This window comes from Notamacropus eugenii, chromosome 3 (assembly GCF_028372415.1).
Source record: "Notamacropus eugenii isolate mMacEug1 chromosome 3, mMacEug1.pri_v2, whole genome shotgun sequence".
NCBI lineage: Eukaryota > Metazoa > Chordata > Mammalia > Diprotodontia > Macropodidae > Notamacropus > Notamacropus eugenii.
Genome location: NC_092874.1, coordinates 476,601,230 through 476,620,404, shown reverse-complemented (window position 1 = coordinate 476,620,404; position 19,175 = coordinate 476,601,230). Strand labels below are relative to the sequence as shown.

The 19,175-nt window shown below is 40.9% G+C and overlaps 1 protein-coding gene across 2 annotated transcripts in view; it reads left to right on the top strand.

Moving 5' to 3' along the window:
* Window positions 1–19,175, top strand: part of CACNA2D3 (calcium voltage-gated channel auxiliary subunit alpha2delta 3) — a 1,103,218-nt gene that overhangs the window by 999,050 nt on the left and 84,993 nt on the right. For both annotated transcript variants that reach the window (XM_072599035.1, XM_072599036.1), the window contains exons 29-30: window positions 9,587–9,649; window positions 13,515–13,585. In XM_072599035.1, coding sequence (XP_072455136.1) covers window positions 9,587–9,649; window positions 13,515–13,585 — 134 coding nt within the window. The remainder of the gene's footprint in view (window positions 1–9,586; window positions 9,650–13,514; window positions 13,586–19,175) is intronic.

Genomic DNA, 19,175 nt, shown 5'->3' with positions numbered 1-19,175 from the left:
GCCTTCTTCTCTCCTGAAGGGTGAGGGTGGTGGTTATTCATCAACCCAGGACAGGTTGATCAGAATTAGGGTTAGAAATTAGAGTTGGAGGTGGTTTAGTTTGGGTGGAAGATTTGAGGGGTTTAGAACATAAAATACTAAGCAAATTCAAAGTCATTTATTAAGCACCTACTTTACTATGTGTCAGGCACTGTGTTAGACACTGGCCCTACTCAGATTGTGAATTCTTTTAAGGGTCAAACTTTCTTTTTGGGAAGGAGGGGCGGGTATCCCCAACTTATAGCACAGTTTTTGGCAAAAAGGAGGTGAATAATAAATGGTGGCTTGAATACGAGCCCAAATAGTATAGTCCCTGCCTTTAAGGAGCTTATATTTCACGGGAGTGGGATTGCGGATGGAGTCCAGACTGCCTGGCAGCCTTCCTGGGAACCCATCCAAAGAGGCAGCTCCACGATCATCAGATAATAGAGAATCTCATTTGAGGTATTTCTTCTGACTCAACTTAATAGAGCTCTTGCTATGTTTTCAAAGTCCAGCAGGCGGCAGTATTGGAATTCTGGTATTGGGAAAGGTGGCTCCTTCCTAGAGATGGACATTTAAAACAAAGAACTCTTAGCCCATCAGGTGAACAGAAGCCAATTGAGGCCAAGGTCACTGGTGTCCCCAGCCCTTCTCCTGCCTCATATTTTGATGCCAACAGAAACACAATCATCATGTCCTGGGAAGCCTCTTTTCCAGCTCAGTAGCACTTTCTACTTAGTCTGTCAACAACTGTGTTTTATGAAAATGATAATAGTGGTGATGATGACGATGTACATTCACATGGCACTTTCCATTCAATTCGCTATGCATTTATTAAGTACCTTTTATACACCTGACACTGACCTGAGAACTGGGGATAGAAAGACATAAATAATAATAAAAAAAAAATGTCCTGCCCTCAATGAGCTTATAGTCTACTAGACTTCACATGCTACTAGAGCTTTGAGCTTTATAAAAGCACTTATCAGATATCATTTCACTTATAACTTTGGGAATTAAGTGCTATTATATTTACATCCATTTATAACTAAGGAAGCGGAGGCTCCCGGGAGTTGTTTCTTATTCGCAGTCCCATGGAGACCAATAAGTAGTGCAATGGATAGAGCCTGGAGCCTGGGATCAGAAAGACTGGAATTCAAATCCAACCTCAGACACTTAGCTGTGTGACCCTAGACATATAACTTCACCTATGTTTGCCTCAATTTCCTCATCTCTGAAATACTGATCACAATAGCACCTACATCAAAGTGCTGTTGTTGTAGACTGAATGAGGTAATAGGCACAGTGCCTGACCCATCCTAGGTACCTACTAAATATATGGTCCCTTCCCCATAGGTAGTTAAGTATGAGACTCAAAATTTAAACTCAGGTCTGATTGGCTCTGAGTCTAACTGCCTTGATTGCAGACTCACCATGTAACCAGGGAATGTAGAAAATAGAGCACAGTGTCCTAGACTCAAAGGAATTACATTCTAGTTGGGGTGCTAAGATGTGGTCCCTCCTTTCATTAAAAAAAAAAAAAACAACAATTATTAAGATAGTCAATACTCCAGTAACAAATTGAATTTATTTTCTTTTTCCATTGGAGAGGGGAGAAGAAAGAGAGAGAAAATAAATGTTTATTCATTGAAAAGACAGTACAAACTTTTTTTTAAAAATTGTGTGGCAGACATTAAATCTTAAAAGGATGAGGGAATTCAGAGAAGGAGGAGAGCAGTGTGAGAAAACTGCCAGGTTTCATGAATTTCTGTGTTGTGATGGGAAAGGGACCAGAGAATTTTAGCAGGGAATTGGACTGTCAGGATCATTTAGTCAGGTCACTCCCAGAAGCAGGAATGTCTGTCTACACAGTTCATAGCACTTGGGAAGTCAACAATAAATGGTTGGGAATTGATTGAGGGACTGCTCCATTATCAATGTCCAGTGCAGGAATCTCCAGATTACTCTGCAGCTTTTCCAAAAACCTGTGATCCGGAGAAAATCTTTTCTAACAGTGAGCCTAAATCTACTTCCCCAAATTCCATTTTGGGTCTCGAATCTCACAGAGTACATCAAATTTCTTTTGAACTTGATAAATATTGGCAGATAGTCATGTCCAATCCCCAAAGTCTTCTCATCTGACTTAAGTTCACAGAACCATAGAATTGGAGAGCTGGAAGGAAATGTGACAGCCCTCTAGTCCAACATGAGAATGAAAGGAATCCCCACTCTAAGGTACACAACAAATTGTCAGCCAGCTTCTAGGTGAAGACCTCCAAAGACGGGGAGCTCAGCATCTCTTCAGACAGCCTGTTATACTTATGGTCATGCTGTTGCTGGGGGCAGGCAGGTCATGGTTTCAGATCTCCTCATTATCTCGGTCACCCTAGACTGGACATTCTACAGCTTTTCAATATCCATCCTACAATGTGGTAGCCAGGTCTCAAAGCAGCAAAAAAATTGGGATATGACCAGGGTTGAGTATAGGATTCAAAAGATCTAATTAACAGGCATTTATTTATCAATGTCTATGTGCCAGATGTGGTGTTCAGCACTGCAGATAAGGGAAACAAGATCTCAAGGAGCTACATCTTATTGGGACATCGGATACGGAACGTATGGGCATATCAATATATTCTCTCTCTATGTACATGTGTGTATATATATGTATATATGTATGTATATATGCACACATACACATATATCTATATACATATACACATACATATGAGATTTCTCTAGCACTTTACAGTTTGCAAGGGACATTATGCAAATTTCCTCATTTGATCCTCATAACAACCCTGGGAGTTAATAGTAAAACTGTTATTATTACCATTTTACAGATGAGGAAACTGAAGCAATTAAGGGGCTAAGCAACTTGTCCAGAGTCACACAGCTAGTAAGTGTCTGAGACTGACTTTGAACTCAGGAAGATGAGACCTCCTGACTCTCCCACTGGTGTTCTGTGCTCTATGATGCCACCTAGAGACCCTTTTCCACTCAGCTGTTAGACTGAATCTAATAAGATTTGTTTTTTCTTTTGGGGTATTGGCGGGGTATTGGTATATAGACCTGTGACATTATTGCTGTAGGGAACTTCCAACTACAAAATTCTTCCCACTGCTGCAGCTTAGAAACCTCTGTAAATAATAGTCAGATCCTTGTGCTAAGATGTTAAGTATAAATCCATCAAAAAGCATTTGTGAAGTGCTTAATATGTGCTAAGCACTATGCTAAGCCTGGGTGTAGATAAAGATTGTAACTGCTCTGTTGGAACAGATGTTATGATGGGGGAGACAACGCACACGCATTTATATACATCCATATAAATATATGCACAAATCCACATATGTATTTATACACCTATTTATACATATATTTATATCTCACTAAGAAAACTTAAAATACACCATACCATTAATATCAATTCACATATCCACCTCTGAAATTCATTACCTGAACAATTTTGGGCAAGTCACTCAACCATCTTTCATTTCATTTCCTTCAACTGTAAAACCAGGGTGTAGGATTCAATGGTTTCTGAGGTTACTTCTTCCTTTAAATCTATAATTCCAATCCTTCCTCACTTCAAAGCTAGCTTTTTACTACGTCTCCTTGAAATTCGGTAGGGAAGGCCTTTAGGATTCCAAAATGACTTTGCAGGGCTGTGATGGAAGGGACACCACTGGACAGCGGTTTGTCTCAAAGGATCTGGGTGTTTTGTCGATTGCATTGAGAGCAGCAGACTTTCCAGCTCTGTAATTACTCTCTCATGTCCTGGTCAAACCATGACTGATATGTTATTCAGTTCTGGGTTGACACCATATTTTAAGGAAGGCACTGATAAAGTGCACAGTGACCAGAAGAGGACAATCAGGATGAGGAAGGATTTGAGTCATGCTACGAGAAAACTTTTTGAAGGAATCGTGGAGGTTTCTTCTGTAAAAGAGAAAACTCAGGGAAACACATGAGTTCTGTTCAATAATTTGAATGGCTGTTATGTGACAGAAGCATTAAACTTACTCTCTTTGGCTCAAGATGGCAGAATGAGAATCAAGGATGAGGAATGGCAAAGAGAGAGAGAGGGAGGGAGGGAAAGGGGGAGAGGGAGGAGAGAGGAATAGGGAGAGAAAGACAGAGAGTGAGACAAAGGCAGAGAGGGGGAGAGAAGGGGAGGGAGGGAGAGAGAGAGAGAGAGAGAGAGAGAGGTCTCATGATTCACCTTTTCCTTCAAAACATATTTCCTTCTTGTTTTTAAACCTTCACTTTCAACAACCCTTTAAAGGGAGTACAAAGTCAAGGCAGCCCCATTCTCGCCAACCTGCTTGCTGCCTCTCCTCCAGTCTGGCTCTGCTTCAATGCTGTCATTCCCATTTCACCTATTTTAATTAGGGCTGTGAGACCTCCCAACCCTCACTGCCCTCAAGTGATCAGGCCCCCATTAAGAAGAGCTCCGTGGGCCCATTAACTTTGCTTGTTTCCCAGCCTTAGTCCAGGGCAGTGGCTGGCGTGGCTGCCTCCCACGGACTTCACAGACAAGCTTTATTTTGGATGCCATCCAGAACCCATTGAATCCACTCCCCCCACCAAAAAAAACCCCAAAAAAACTGTACTCCCACTTTCTTGGGCCAGACAGAAGTTACTGGGGAAAGCTGACTTCCAGCATCATAGTCTGGATTCTACCAGGTACGGGCACCTCAAGCTGAAGTTGACTCTGACATAACTCTTGTCTCGAGCCAATCATCTGAGGGATTCCTTTGACTATGAAGAACACAGAGCCTTTCTATGACCAACTGCTTGTTAGTTGTGGTTATGGTTTTTTGTTGTTTTCACTGTTGTTGTTTTGGTGAGGGGATAGGGTAGAGGAAGCCATTCATTTCCAAAAACCCAGCAGCAAAATCCAAATGAGTTTTCCCTAACAGGTAAGCATCAGTTATTGTTCAGTCAGTTCAGTCTTGTCTGACACTCTCTAACCCCATTTGGGGTTTCCTCGGCAAAAATACTGGAGTGGTTTGCCATTTCCTCCTTCAGCTCATTTTACAGATGAGGCAACTGAGGCAAATAAGGTCAATTGACTTGCTCAGGGTCTGAGGCCAGATTTGAACTCAGGTCTTCCTGACTCTAGACCTGCCATTCTAACTACTGCCTCTCCTAGCTGCCCAACAGGGGTCCAGAACCTAGCAAATGAATCTGTTCTGGTTCTAGGTTCACTCATTCAACAGCTATCAAAACTTGATCAATAAATGGATGGGCAACATGTCTGTTACCAGAGCATCCCAGATTTGAAGAGTTGGAAGTTGTATAGACCATCTTGTCCAACTTGTATCAGAGCAGAAATCCTCACTCTTAACACCCTGAGAGGTCATCACTCCGGCTCATCTAGTAGAGCTCCAATCAGAAAGAGGCCACGAAGTCTATAAGCAGCCCATTTCACGCTGGAGAAGTTTTCCTATTAGCAAGATTTTCTTTGCTCGTTCTGTTGTTTATTTTGCTTTTCCTTTTTACTCTGGACATTTCTGAATTTGCTGCTTTGTTAAGTCCACCTCACTCCTCTTGGTTTTGTCCCCTGGCTGCAAAAAGAACGAATCTAATCTATCTGACTCATGAGAATCCTGCACATGATTGAACTCAGTTATCCCATCTTCCTTAAGTCTTCTTTGATTCAATCTCAAAACTCCCATTCCTCCAACTGAGTTTTGTAAAGTGTAGCATGCAGGATGTTTATCATCCTGGTCCTCTTCCAGACGCTCTCTGATTTATCAATAACTTTCTTAAGTGGAAGTGCCCTAAGAAGTCTAGATTTAGTCTGAGAGTGACAATATATAGTTTCATAAGTTTTTAAAATTTGCAGAGCATTTACACGTTTTATCTCTTATGAGTCTGTGTCAGGTGGGCAGGACACATGTTATTACAATCAGTTTGAAAATGAGGAAACTGAGTTTCAGGGGCTTGAAATAATTCAGCCATGGTGACCAAAGTGATAAATATCAGAAGCAGGATTTGAATTCAGGTCTTCTTGACTCCAAATGAAGTTCTCCATCCACTACAGAAACAGAAAGATATTATAGTACAACCTTGAAAGGATGGATTACTATTGGTAATTGTTGGTAAATGTACCATTGGTACATTGGACACCCAATGAACATATGTGGCCATGGGTCTCCACTCACACAAAACTATAATGAAATTCATTTTTAATGAAAAAAATAGATTACAACAAGCCATTATCACTACAGAATAAACTAATCTTTACTGAACATTTGAGCAAATAGAAGACAGATTCTGGAAGCAAGATCAATCCTTTTGTTTTGGCATTTGGAAGTGCATTTATATTGAGTAAAGAAGGGGTTCCCATTCCTGCAGACACCACTGCTCATTCTCCCTGGGGTTATTATGCCAATGGGCTGGCTTTGAGGATGTAGCAACATCAATCTGACCAAGGTGAATGGGCCAAGGACGATATACTTTTTTTTTCCACAAAAGGTTACAAGAATATGCAATTAAGGCATGCTACCCTGATCAGGCTAAGATGTGTTCCAAGCGATGGTCCTATGAACCCTCATGTTGAGGAACATCTGAAATATGTCTCCAATTAAATCCATGTAGCTTTCCCGATATTCTATTCCCAAAAGAACTGATCACGGCAGCGTGTCTTTGGTCAAATGAAGCAATTATTCAATGAATTACCTATTATTATAGGAGATTTGTGCCACCAGTACAGCAAAAGGGCTAAAATGCATCCCATTTGCCTGACAGAGGGATGTTGCAGGGTTGCTGTGTTAGACATCTGATAGTGTGACTCTAGGCAGATCATAAGATTAGATTTAAAGCTGGAAGAGACCTTAGAAGTCAATTTGCCCAACTATCTCAAATGCGAGTAAGGAAACTGAGACTTCAAGAGGTTAAATAATTTACCCAAGGTCACACAGACAGTAAGGCTCACTTTCCTCATCTGTAAAATGGGTCTAACGCTTCCTGAAATATTTATCTCACAGGCTTATAATGAGATTCCAATGAGAGAATGCATATAAAGTTTTTGTATAAGACCTATAAAGGCTTTATAAATGCCCGTTTCTGTTATGATTTACTTTTATTATCCTTATTATTAGCAACAATAATAATGAAAGTTATTATTAATAAATCCTTTAACAATAATATTGTTATGACATAATAAAACCTTTACCTTGAGATTAGTATGGAGTAAGTCATAGCTAAGAGATCTCTTTGCAGTCATCATCATTCCCACTTGGTCTTTGGAAACAATCCCATTTCCTATCTTTCCCCTGGACTACAAATAGGTGCTTTCACAGATTTCTATCCCTCTGGTTTCCCCCCTGAGGTTTGGGGCTCACGGAATTTCTGATTCCAATCACTGGCACTTTAACTCCAAGCCAGGGTGAGCCGTAGTGAAAAGTTGTTGTTGTTTCATAATCTCTACGCTCAGACAGGACGCCCAATGGAGTTTTACCCAGTGGACAAAGTAGGACTATTGGATGGGACTCCCAGGGTAGCTGAGTCATGTCTTTAATCTTAAACCTAACAACAGTGCAAAGCACTCGGGACCATCAGAATAAGTATTTCTATTTTATTGAAATGAACCTTTTTACAGTTATAATTACCTTGCCAACTAGTATCATTTGGGGTTCCACCAAAGTTTGATATCAAGAGCCAGTGTTTCACTGGGCACTGAGTCCTATACACAAGACTGAGGCCAAAATAGAGGGACCTGGATGTTTATGGAGCTCACCTTGTGGGAGCAAGTAGTGGAGAAGGTAAGGAGGAGGAACCAGAGCAACTAAGACTTAGTGAGAAGTGGAGGGAAAACCAAGCTGAGGCTCTGCTGAGTTGGCATGGCCTCTTAATGGGTCCCAAATTCCAACGGAACTGAGGAAGTTGGTGCAATATGGTATAGTCTGGTAATACTGTCTCAATGATGGGATTGCAAAGCCAGGTTGGTTGAAGCATTGTTCTATAAGGCAAAACTGTCCGTGCTTTTGGGACTCATAATGTCTCCTTGCTAAAGCTAGGACTGGTAGGTTCTGTACAATTGGCAAACACACAACTACCGTGTGTGCCTCCAAATCACCCTAGGGAGAAATGCCCCAACGTTGGCCCTGCACAGGGAGCCTGGTGATGCCACAAAGCTGCTAGGAGAAAGCCACAACTCAGGGAAGATCAGAGTGGAGCTAGGGAGGAAACTATCTGTCATGGGGCCACTGGAATGGAGAAAACATGCTATATGTCTTCTTCCTAGTTTGATGAATTATTTTTGCTAGCTGGTTTTTCTGCTGCTGGAGTAAATCTCTGTCAAAATGCAAATATAGTAAAACTAAGATCACACAATTAAAAAATAAACATGATAAATGTTTTTTGTCCTTTAGATTTTAGAGTTCTGGGATAAAGCTTTATTTTCTCTGAACCAGTTACTTTTAAAAATGGAAAATGCCTTTTCTCTTTCTTTGTCCCTCTGAAATATCCCTTATGTAGACAGAGGCTGGGTCTCTGGAATGCTGCTTTTCATTGTGGAAAATGGACAAATCCCTGTTTCTTTTTTGAGGTGTAAGTGTGTGAGTGTGTATGCGTTCAAGTGTGTGTATATGAGCATAGGTATTTTTTTGAGCATGTTGTGTGTGTGTGTGTGTGTGTGTGTGTGTGTGTGTGTGTGTGTGTGTGTGTTTCAGAGGCGGCCAGATCCCTGGCCCTTTCAGCCTGTTTAAAGCCAGCCCTGTGGGTCAGGAAATGTCCCAGCACACACCAGCCCTGCGGTGGCCCAGTGCTGGGTGGAATTCAGCTCCGGGTAAAGATATGTTACAAATTAAATGTTGCAAGCGGTATGTAAAGCTGCAATAAATAGAAACGGAGTTACATCAAGGATTGAATTAAACCTTCAGTTTCAACTCGGCAGCTGTAATTAAAACTTAGCCCGTAGCAAATCATTCACTGGAGATTAAAGTAGTGTGGGGGAAGCCCGGAATGGGGCTCACCTTGCTTGCTCCAATTTATACGTCTGAGTTACTCAAAGCTAACAGCCCTGCCCCTGAATCCAACTCCCAATTAAAAACACAGTTTGAAAAAGCTTTAGGAGACCTGAGGGGCCCCTTTTACAGAAGCCTCTCTCCTTCCCCCCTGCCTCAATCTATGAACAAATTAAAAAATGTTACCTGGGCCCCTGTTGCTCCTCCAAGCTGACACTGTGTTTTCATTAATACATCATTAGAGTAATGACATTGTGCTGGGGCTGGACTCGAGACACCAGTCTGGGGCAAAACCATGGGAACCTCAGGCCTTAACGTTTCCATTGTTTTAGGGAAAAACGAAAATTGTGAAGATATTCTGAATCGTACACTTTTGTCCCTTATATTTCCTATCTATAGGCAGGGTGTTCAGGAATCTGTTGGTTTTTTGTTTGTTTCTTGCTTTTAGAAAACAAATGCTGATGTCCCACTAACAATTCACGACAGTCGGCATTTCCACTGACCTAAAATCCCAAAGTCCTCCTTGATTGAAGACATCACTGCATTTCCAACCCATCTAAAACACACGCAAATTGACCTTTCTTTTCTAGACCATTAATTGTTACCTCATAGACAATAATGGCTTTATCCTGGTGTCTGAAGACTACACACAGGTAAGTGGGAAACTTCTCTACTAGCGCCAGCCCACAAATTCAGAAGACATCTGAACTGGGGAAAGCTAATGACAATATCCACTCTCAGACAATCACCAGTGTTTAGGAGGTAAATGACAGATTATAACCCCTGTACCCTTCCCCCAAGAATGGGACTGACTTGACTTTCACAGGGCCCCGAAGGATTTTTTACCTCAGAGTAAGGAGGGTCTGCTCTTAATCCTATTAAAAGTTCAATTTATAGAAAGAACTCATTGCCACGGGGTTGTCACTGCCACAGGAAGGGCTATTTAACTCAGGATGGATGTTCCTCAGAGCTTTGGGGCCACTTTGAAGGAAAATGTCCTTATTACATGTTATCTCCTTAGGGAGGAGGGGGTGGGAATGATCCAAAGCTCTCCAGAATACTTGACTCTGCTTTTTTTGTTTTTTTAACCTGATAACCGAGTCCCAGGATTAACTCCAGCACTCAGCTGAATCCAGGGACACGGGCCCGAGAGAGATAAGAAATGTTCTAGGGCTGATTGGGCTGCTGGTGCCAGGTAGGGGAAGAGGGGCAAGGGATGGTAACAGTGGTAGACAGAAGGAGATGAGCTCTAATGTCTCGGGTGCATTTTTTTTAACTTAAAATGACAGTTGTAATCAGACGAGTTGTCAGTGATAAGGAGACAGAAGCCAAAATGGAAATTTTGGAATGTCAGACTCTCCTTGTATTTGGACGGAAGGTTAAACCATTTTGTCAAAAGTGATAAGAGAAGAGAAGGGTGAGGCACTCTTGATGTCAAGGACAGGACCAGTCTGAGAGACAGAAGATGTGTTCTAATCTGAGCTACCACTAATTGGCTGCATGACTTCAGTGAAGTCATTTCCTTTACTTGGACCTCACTTTCTCTGTCTGTAAAATGGGGATAAGAATAGCGCTTACCTCACAAGGTTGTTGTAAGGATGCAATGACGTAGTACTAAAGTTTTATGTAGACGCTGGCCATGATGATGATGTCAATGATGTCGATATTCATAATAACAGTCAAAACGTGTTTCCATTGCACTTTTACTGCACATTCTATCAATATTTTTATTGTAACTTGAGGCTACCAAAGTGATTGGCATTTGCTATGTCATCTGAGTCTGAAAACAATACAGTTTAGACAGGGGTGGAAAACCTGTGGCTCAAGGCCATATGTGACCCTCTAGGCCTTTAGTCAGTCAAAATGCCACACTTGAGGACCTAGAGAGCCACAGTTTAGATTCAGTCAAAGGGCCAGCCTTGAGAACCTAGAAGGCCACATATGGCCTTGAGGTTGCAGGTTTCCCATCCCTGGTAGCAGGTCTGTTGGATGGTGTATCCCCACCTTACAAATGAGAAAAGCGAGGTTTGGAGAAATAAAATAAATTTCCCAGGCTCTTACGACAGCAAGTGTTCTATGTAAGACTTGAACCCAGTTCTAATATTCTTTAGCTCTAGGATTTAATTTTGCTTTCCTGAAACAAGTGACAACTTAGAATAAAAAACATTGGAATGAAGAGAAATGGTTACCCTTAATTCTCCCTTCTCCTCTCCCATTTATACTTGCAATATCTATGAACAGTTTAGAGGCTGCAACCATCTTGCTGCATTTCCTTCCTTCCTTCCTTCCTTCCTTCCTTCCTTCCTTCCTTCCTTCCTTCCTTCCTTCCTTCCTTCCTTCCTTCTTTCCCTTCCTCCCTCCCTACTTCCTTCCTTCCTTCCTTCCTTCCTTCCTTCCTTCCTTCCTTCCTTCCTTCCTTCCTTCCTTCCTTTGTCCGATGTTTTCATTTTCCTGCTTGCTGCTGCCTTCATCAGGACCTGCTCTCTTACCAGAATCCTTCCTGCCAAGTCAAGTAACCTGCTGGATTGTGATACCATTTATTCTCTTTTCCCCTCAAAACCATCACAGCTCTTTCTGGTGCTCTCTTGATTTGTTAACACCCCACCCTAAGAAATCAATTAAATAAATAATTTGAGGATAATGAAATGTCCCCAGAAACATAATCTAATAATTTTCTTCTTTTTGGTGAGGTGTGGCTTTGGCTCCAGGCTGTAATACACACAGCAAGACGAAAGAGCGAGTTCAAAGGTGACATGTCTCTATCTATTTTGCAAGATTTTGTAGGAAGTCAGGTGATCCAGCTGAATCTCTCTGGCCACAATATCTTAAAACATTCAAAAGATCCAGAATCTCAGTCTGTGTCAATTAATCAACTGAGGGGGGGAATTGGTCTTGAAATATCTGTAAAAAGGATAGAAGTGGAACTAAATTTTTGTCCCATGTGGAAAATATGAAACTACTCCAAGGAAATAACCAAATGACCAGTGTTAATATCAAAATCATCCAGTGGTGGAAGCTGTGCAGAAGCTCTCCCCCCCACCCAAGTCCTCCTTGCCCCAAGGCACACACACCAAGTGCACTGGCTTCATCTTCTCCTTGAATAGGACTAAAACAGGACGTGATAACTCTGCATGTCTTTTGAGCCTGGACTTGTTTGAGGCTGTCTGACTTCCTGTGCCCCAATTAGGTTAATTCTTCTTCATTTAACAACTAGTTCCATTGAAATTGGCGTACTTATGCACATGAAATACCAATGTCCTCCTGGCTTCTTGCAGGCTACACACACCCACATATTTTGGAAAAGCTCCCAAGTTTCCCTCAAGTGAAAAAGGCAGTACTGACTATTCACACAGAGGAATGCTTTTTTTTCTTCTTAGTTTTTTTCAGGATTTTTTTTTTCTGGCGAGGTCTGTAAGCATTTCTGCCTGAAAACTCCCAGGTGCATAGTTGAGGTCAACTCAGTTACTTGTAATGGAATTGGGGTTTAGTTAATACAAAACCCATGGAATTTATGTAATTTAGGAATATAATGCATTTTGCCCACATAAATCCTCAGAATTTTATTTTTTCTTCGTCTTCATCTTTTTTTTATTCCTCTCAGACCTTATCTCCGTTAGCGCTCATAAGGTGACAGAAATGACAAATCTTGTAGAAGGCATTAAGCTTCTTGCATGCCTTATACCTGGACATTTACATTTTTAGCCATCCCTCCCCTCATTGAAAAGAGTTCTAAATTGCAGTTTTAAATTTTTATTGGGAAGTAGAGTTAAAAAAAAAATAAAAACATGCACATGTTCCTGAATCTGCCAAATCTCCACCTGGACTGAAATGCAGGCGTACAAACATATTGTCTCCATGGTGGGAAGGGTAAATACTAAGCCATGTGTTATTAGGGATGTTAAGGATCTTCACCCACATCACGCCACATTGGATGACTGTCATGAGCAAGGCTGCACTGCCTTCTTGAAAAGCCTGCCCTTCTTTGTCTACATCTTAGCCATGGAAACACAGAATAAGGTACTCACCAGAAAGTGGCTCTGAGAAAGACCTCATTCTAAGTGAGGAAATTCATAGAGCCGATGATATGGATGGTTATAGGTCATTCAGGAATTATAAACAATTCACTTTATTATGTAGAGGAAGCCCTTTCCATAATGTATTTTTACCTTTATGGAGTGCTATGTTACTCACACGGGAGAATACCTTCCTTAATATGGGTTTCCTCTGCAAGATAGAGGCAGCCAGTTTTACAGTTTCGGCTTCAGTCCTGCACAAGCCAGCCCTGCTCCGTGTATTGTGCAAACTTTCACGTTGGCTTACGTGCTGTCGTAACTCATGACTGGTAAGACGTTTTCACATTTTTGAAATGTTACCGTAGCCCTAAACAACCCACTTTTTTTTTTTTTACTACAGCCACACACATTAGTTCCCCATACCCTGATAGAGGCCGTGTTTGCTTTTCAGTACCCATTGGTCCAGTAGTTATCTGCGCTTTTCCTCATGTCTTCTTTCTTGCAGACTGGAAACTTTTTTGGTGAGGTCGAGGGAGCTGTGATGAACAAATTGTTAACAATGGGCTCCTTTAAGAGGTAAGGCTTTTACGGGCCCTGTGCCCCTTGAAAAACAAGTTTGCCTAAATAAAATAAAACCAACTGAGGTCACATAAAACAAGCCCAGGCCTGACCCCTTTGGCTGGCTTGCCTGGTGTGCATATCCAAGCAGAAGGCCTTCATGTAACCCGATGCCTCTCGCCTGAGTGCCGGGAGCCTTGGAACCTCAGCCCACAATGAGCTTCCTGTTAGCAGAGCAGTTTATTGGAGGCTGATGTTGAAGTCAGGGTCTGCAAGGTGATGCCCATTACATCAATTTGAAGCAAGTCACTGGAGAGAACCAGGAAACGTTTTCACTGGGAGAAAGGAAGAGATTTTTTTTTTTTCCCAAGATAACATTAAGGGGGGATAAAAGATAAGGGTCCAAATGACCAAACTCAAAGGGAAAAAATGGGGGGCACGTTGAATAATGTTTTGTTTTTTTCTAAAATCAATTGGCTCTCCTTTTGTAACTCAACAAATAGTCTACACAAACATTTTACTTGATGCAGACAAAGTGGGAACTATAGGCAAAATGATGTCTATGTATGTCTAATTTCAGCTATGGCAGACACTGCACAGATTAAATGACTATTGGCATTGGCCACCAGTTAGTTACCTATTGGACTCCCCTCCCAGTGTGTCACTTCTCCATCCCATTAGGCTGAGCTCCCATTAACTGCAAAGGTCATGGGAAAACTGAACACTCAAATAACCCATTTCTTTGTAACATCTCACTTCCATCTGTTCCACCTCCTTTCATTCTACCTCCCAAGAAGAATGACAACCTTTGAAATGGTGTTTTAATAGAAATGACTGATGTAGTTAAATACATAATAGGAGGAAATATAATGATAGACCTCAAGCTCAAATGGGATAGCTCTAGCCTGCTGGTTGCCAACAAATGGTGGTTCTATATCTTATTACTACCCTGGAGTCAGGCAGCATCATTAAAGACAGGCAGTGCAATTAATTTATCCTAATACCATGGAACCTGGAAAGGCAATCATTGCGCATCAGCTGAGCCATGCCCAAAGAGTCAAAATGTAAATATGATGATTCAATTTCCCCCCCAAAAATAATTAGAGTGATAAGGAAAGAGGACTAGATTTTCAGTTAAAGGATTTGGGTGCGGAGCCTGGTTGCAGAACTCATATGTCACCTGGTGTCATCTTTTGGTCTCATTTTCCTCATCTACAAAAGGTGGGGGATGATCTCAAAGGTCCTTTTTAGTTCGAAATCTATGTCTTTATGATAAGAAATATCTGGCGTTTCCAAACCCCTTGACATTTTTGGGAAATGGTCCTCTAAGTCCCTTCCAGTTCTATTGCTCTGACCCTATGAGTGCTTGTGGTTATATTAAAAATGGATTATGATAAGTTGTCCCTATTTTTTGTTTGTTTGTTGATTTTAAATTACTGACTAAATTAAGTGGCACTATGTCACACTGTAGGGATTCTTCTTTGATATGGGTTGTTCTATGATCCCTGAAGTTCTTCTAACTGAAATTTAATAACTCTTAATAATTGGAAGTGAATAAAAGATCAGATATCAACAGAATCTGTGAACATTTCCTAAGGAATGTTAGACAAAACAGATCAATAACCAAAATTTAGACAACCAGAAAAGACTAAAACCTGCTTTAGACAAAAAAACCATGATTTCCTTGTCAGGCTTAGGACATGGAAGCCGAGAGCAAAATTGGCTTAGATCATTGAGATAGGATTTGCTCTCTTTGGTACCAGAGGACAAGAGTAATGATTGACAGTTGCAAAAAGACCAACTTAGGATAGATGTTTGGAAAAGCTTCATCACGATTAGAAGATGTCCCAAGGTGGAATGATGATGATGAGGGGAACATGGAGGAGGAGGAGAAGGACAATGATGATGATGATGATGATGATGATGATGATGATGATGATGATGATGATGATGATGATGGTGATGGTGATCACTAAGATTTCAATATTGCTTACTATGTGCCAGGGACTGTGTTAAGTGTTTTATGAATGTAATTTCATTTGATACTCACAAAAATCCTGGGAGATAGCTGTTATTATTGTCCCTATCTTACAGATAAGAAAAGTAAAGCAAACAGATTGAGTGAGTAGCCCAGGGTTACATAGCTGGTAATCATGAATGCAAGTCCTCCTGACTCTAAGCCATCAGACCACCTAGCTGGAATGAGATGCCTCAAGAGGTGTTGGGTTCCTCCTCCTTTGGTGGCTTTCAAACAGAGGTTGGAAGAACTCTTGTCAAGTATATTAAAGTGGGGACTCCTTTGAGGTACAGATTGGAATAGATGATGACTTCTGGGTCCCCTTCCAACTTTCAAATGGTGTGATCCTTTTTTTTTAGGCCCCATGGGTCTGTCTCTTCTCTGCCTTCTCCACATTGGAAGGTATTCCAGGTACATGAAGGAATCTCTGCAATTACTTATCAGGGCATGAGTAATTTTAGTCTACCCTGAAATTCAAAGGTAGCATTGTAGAAAGGGATAGAGTATGGACTTTGGAGTTAGAGAGATCTAGATCTGATTCTGACTCTGGTACTTTCTAGCTATGTATCTGTAGGAAAGCTATTTAGTATTTCTCGTCTCAAGCAACTCCCTACAAGTTTGCTCCTAAGTTTTAGACTTTTGTGATTTAGGATGACATTCTAAAGCTGAGGACATGAGAGATCCCTCAGCACTTATTTGTTTTTTTATGTTAAACTAAACCATCATCCATTTGGTTTTCAAGGATCTCATTACACAGCCATTTTATTCAGACCTCTACTATGTTTTTGAATTGCTTCAAGGCTAGAATAGAATATCATTGGGTTCTATGATATTATTGGTGAGGGGAACTCTCTGGTGAGCAACATTTTTCCCTCAGTGGAGGTCAACAGCTTTGCAGCCACTCACAGTATGAGAGAGATGGCCAGAGCATGGAGAGGTTCAATAAATTGCCCAAAGTGCATCTTTGACTCATATCTTTCAGGCTCACAGGCCAGGTTGTTTCTCCATTGAAACACAACAATCATAATAGTAGCCAATATAAAAAACTGATACTTATATAGCACTTCTAAAATATTAAAGCACTTTCTCTAGATTATCATATAAAACTGTATGGGACATACCCTGGTTGTAATGATACTGATTTTACAATTGTGGAAACTGAGGTCCAGGAAGGTTAAGATCCCAAGTCATAAAGCTCAGAAATGCTTGAAATGGAATTGAATCCAATCCTCACTCTAAGTGCATTGTTTTTCTGAAGCCATACTGCTTCCATCCATGTTGGTAAAACAGTTGTACCATTTGTATTGCTGGAAATCTAGACCAAGAAAAAAGCAGAGTGTAGATTTCACTAATCTCCAATTATTTAGCCTAAAATAACGGAATCAGGCAGAAGCCTGCCACCCTAACACAGTATTCCTGGATATTTTTCTTCTTCTTATGTCTTTCCTGGTCCCCTGGGGTGTTGGGTTGAGGTGGTGGGTTATGTCTGGACATTCACTCATCTACCTAAAAGCATCTGTGTCCCACCCCACTCCTCTCATTACCCTAAGCTCTCAGAAGTAGTTTGGCAGAGGGATAGGTTTCCTGCAACTGCATCAAAGATAAGTGCAGATTTATTCATTATTATTTAAATTTGCATTCAAGATAATGCAAAACTAGTTAATGAGCCTACATTGGTCAACTACTGCTCATAATAGGACCATAGCATCCCGATGCTAATGTGTATAAGGGAAAAGTGAAAAATTCCATAAAATCACTCACAGTTTTCCAAATCTCCATAGATCTGAACACAAGTTTTCATGTTCAGGTTTAGTCAAGTCAACAAACATTTCTTAAATAAGAAGGTTTTTTTTTCTTCTTCTTCCCCCTGTTTATCTTTTTATGCCTCTCTTGAGAGCTATATTTGAAGATAAGATTTTCTGTTGAGTTGTGGTCTTTTCATCAAGAAGGTCTGGAAATCCCTTATTTCGAATGTCCATCTCCTTGCCTGAAAGATTATGCTCGGTTTTGCTGGGTAATTTGATCCTTGGTTGTAGTTCAATTTCCTTCGTCTTATAGAATATCATATTCCAATCCCTCAAATCTCTTAATGTTGAAGCTGTAAGGTCTTGTGTGATCCGGACTGTAGTTCTTTGATATTTGAATTGTTTCTTTCTTACTGCTTGCAGTATTTTCTCCTTGACCTAATAGGTCTGGAATTTGGCAAGAATATTCCTTAGTGTTTTCAATTTGGAATTTCTTTCAGTAGATGTTCAGTGGATTTTTTCAATGACTGTTTTGAGCTCTGGATCTTGGACCTCAGGGCAGTTTTCTTTGATGATTTCTTGGAAGATACTGTTCAGGATCTTTTATTTTGTTCATGGCTTTCAGGTAGACTAATTATTCTTAGATTTTTCTCTCTTGGATCTATTTTCCAAGTCAGTTGTTTTTCCAATGAGATATTTTATGTTTTCTTCTATTTTTTTATTCTTTAGATTTCATTTGACTGATTTTTGATGCCTCATAGAGTAATTAGCCTTTACTTGCCCAATTCTAATTTTTAATGAAGTGTTTTCTCCAGTTAGGTTTTGCACCTCCTTATCCTTTTGGCCAATTTTGCTTTTTAAGGAACTGACTATATTTTTAAAATCATTGATCAATTTTTCTTCTACCCCTCTAAAATGTGGCTTCTAAAATTCTTCTTGAGTTCTTCCAATAATGCTCTTTGTGCTTGAGACTAGCTCATATTTCCTTTTGAGGTTTCAGAGGTGGGTATAATATCAATGTTGTCTTTTTATGAAATTGTATTTTGATCTTCTCTGTCCCCATAATAAGGTTCTATGGTCTTTGCTTTTCTAATTTGATTCTTGCCCATGGTGATTGCCTTTTTTTCCTGGCTTTTAAAGTGGATCTCTGCTTCTGGGGCACAGGGGGCTCTTTCCCACATTTCTTGCACTGGGAGGTAGAGGTGAGATTATTGGCTTTATATGCTATGGCCTCTGTTTCTTTCAGCTAGAAGCTATATAATGCTATAGTTTGCCTGGTGCTGAATTGGTTGGTAAGTGCCAAGGTCAAGGCCAGGTAAGGATTGAGTTTCTCTGGGGTAACCCTGAAGCTCATGGTGTGAGGTGTGAAGGAGGGGTGGTCTGGCCCCTGGAGGTCTTCTCCTACCCTAGGGTTTCTCTAGAGCATAGGCAGGCTCAGAGGCTTCTGTGCTTCCCCTTCTGTGCTGGTATCTGCTCAATTCCCCTGGCTGTGCTAAGTCATGTCTCAGTTCCTGATGTTTGTGCTTATTGGCACAGGATCTCATGCTGGCCCACTGCGATGGGGCTTGCTGGAACATTTCTAGTCTTATATTGGTCTTCTTTGGCCACAGCAAGAGGGACCCTTTACATCAATCTCCCCAGGATTCTGAGCTAAAAGACTACTACATTCCTTCTGATGGATCCACTGTTCCTGGATTTTTCCTGGGGGAATATTCTCTAGGTTTTTTGAGGTCAAAAAGGGAGGGTGAGAGCACTTAGAGTTCACTCTGCCATCTTGTCTCTGCCTCCCAATAAGCATTTCTCAAGGGCTTACTGTTACCAACCACTGAGAATTAAAAGAAAAGCC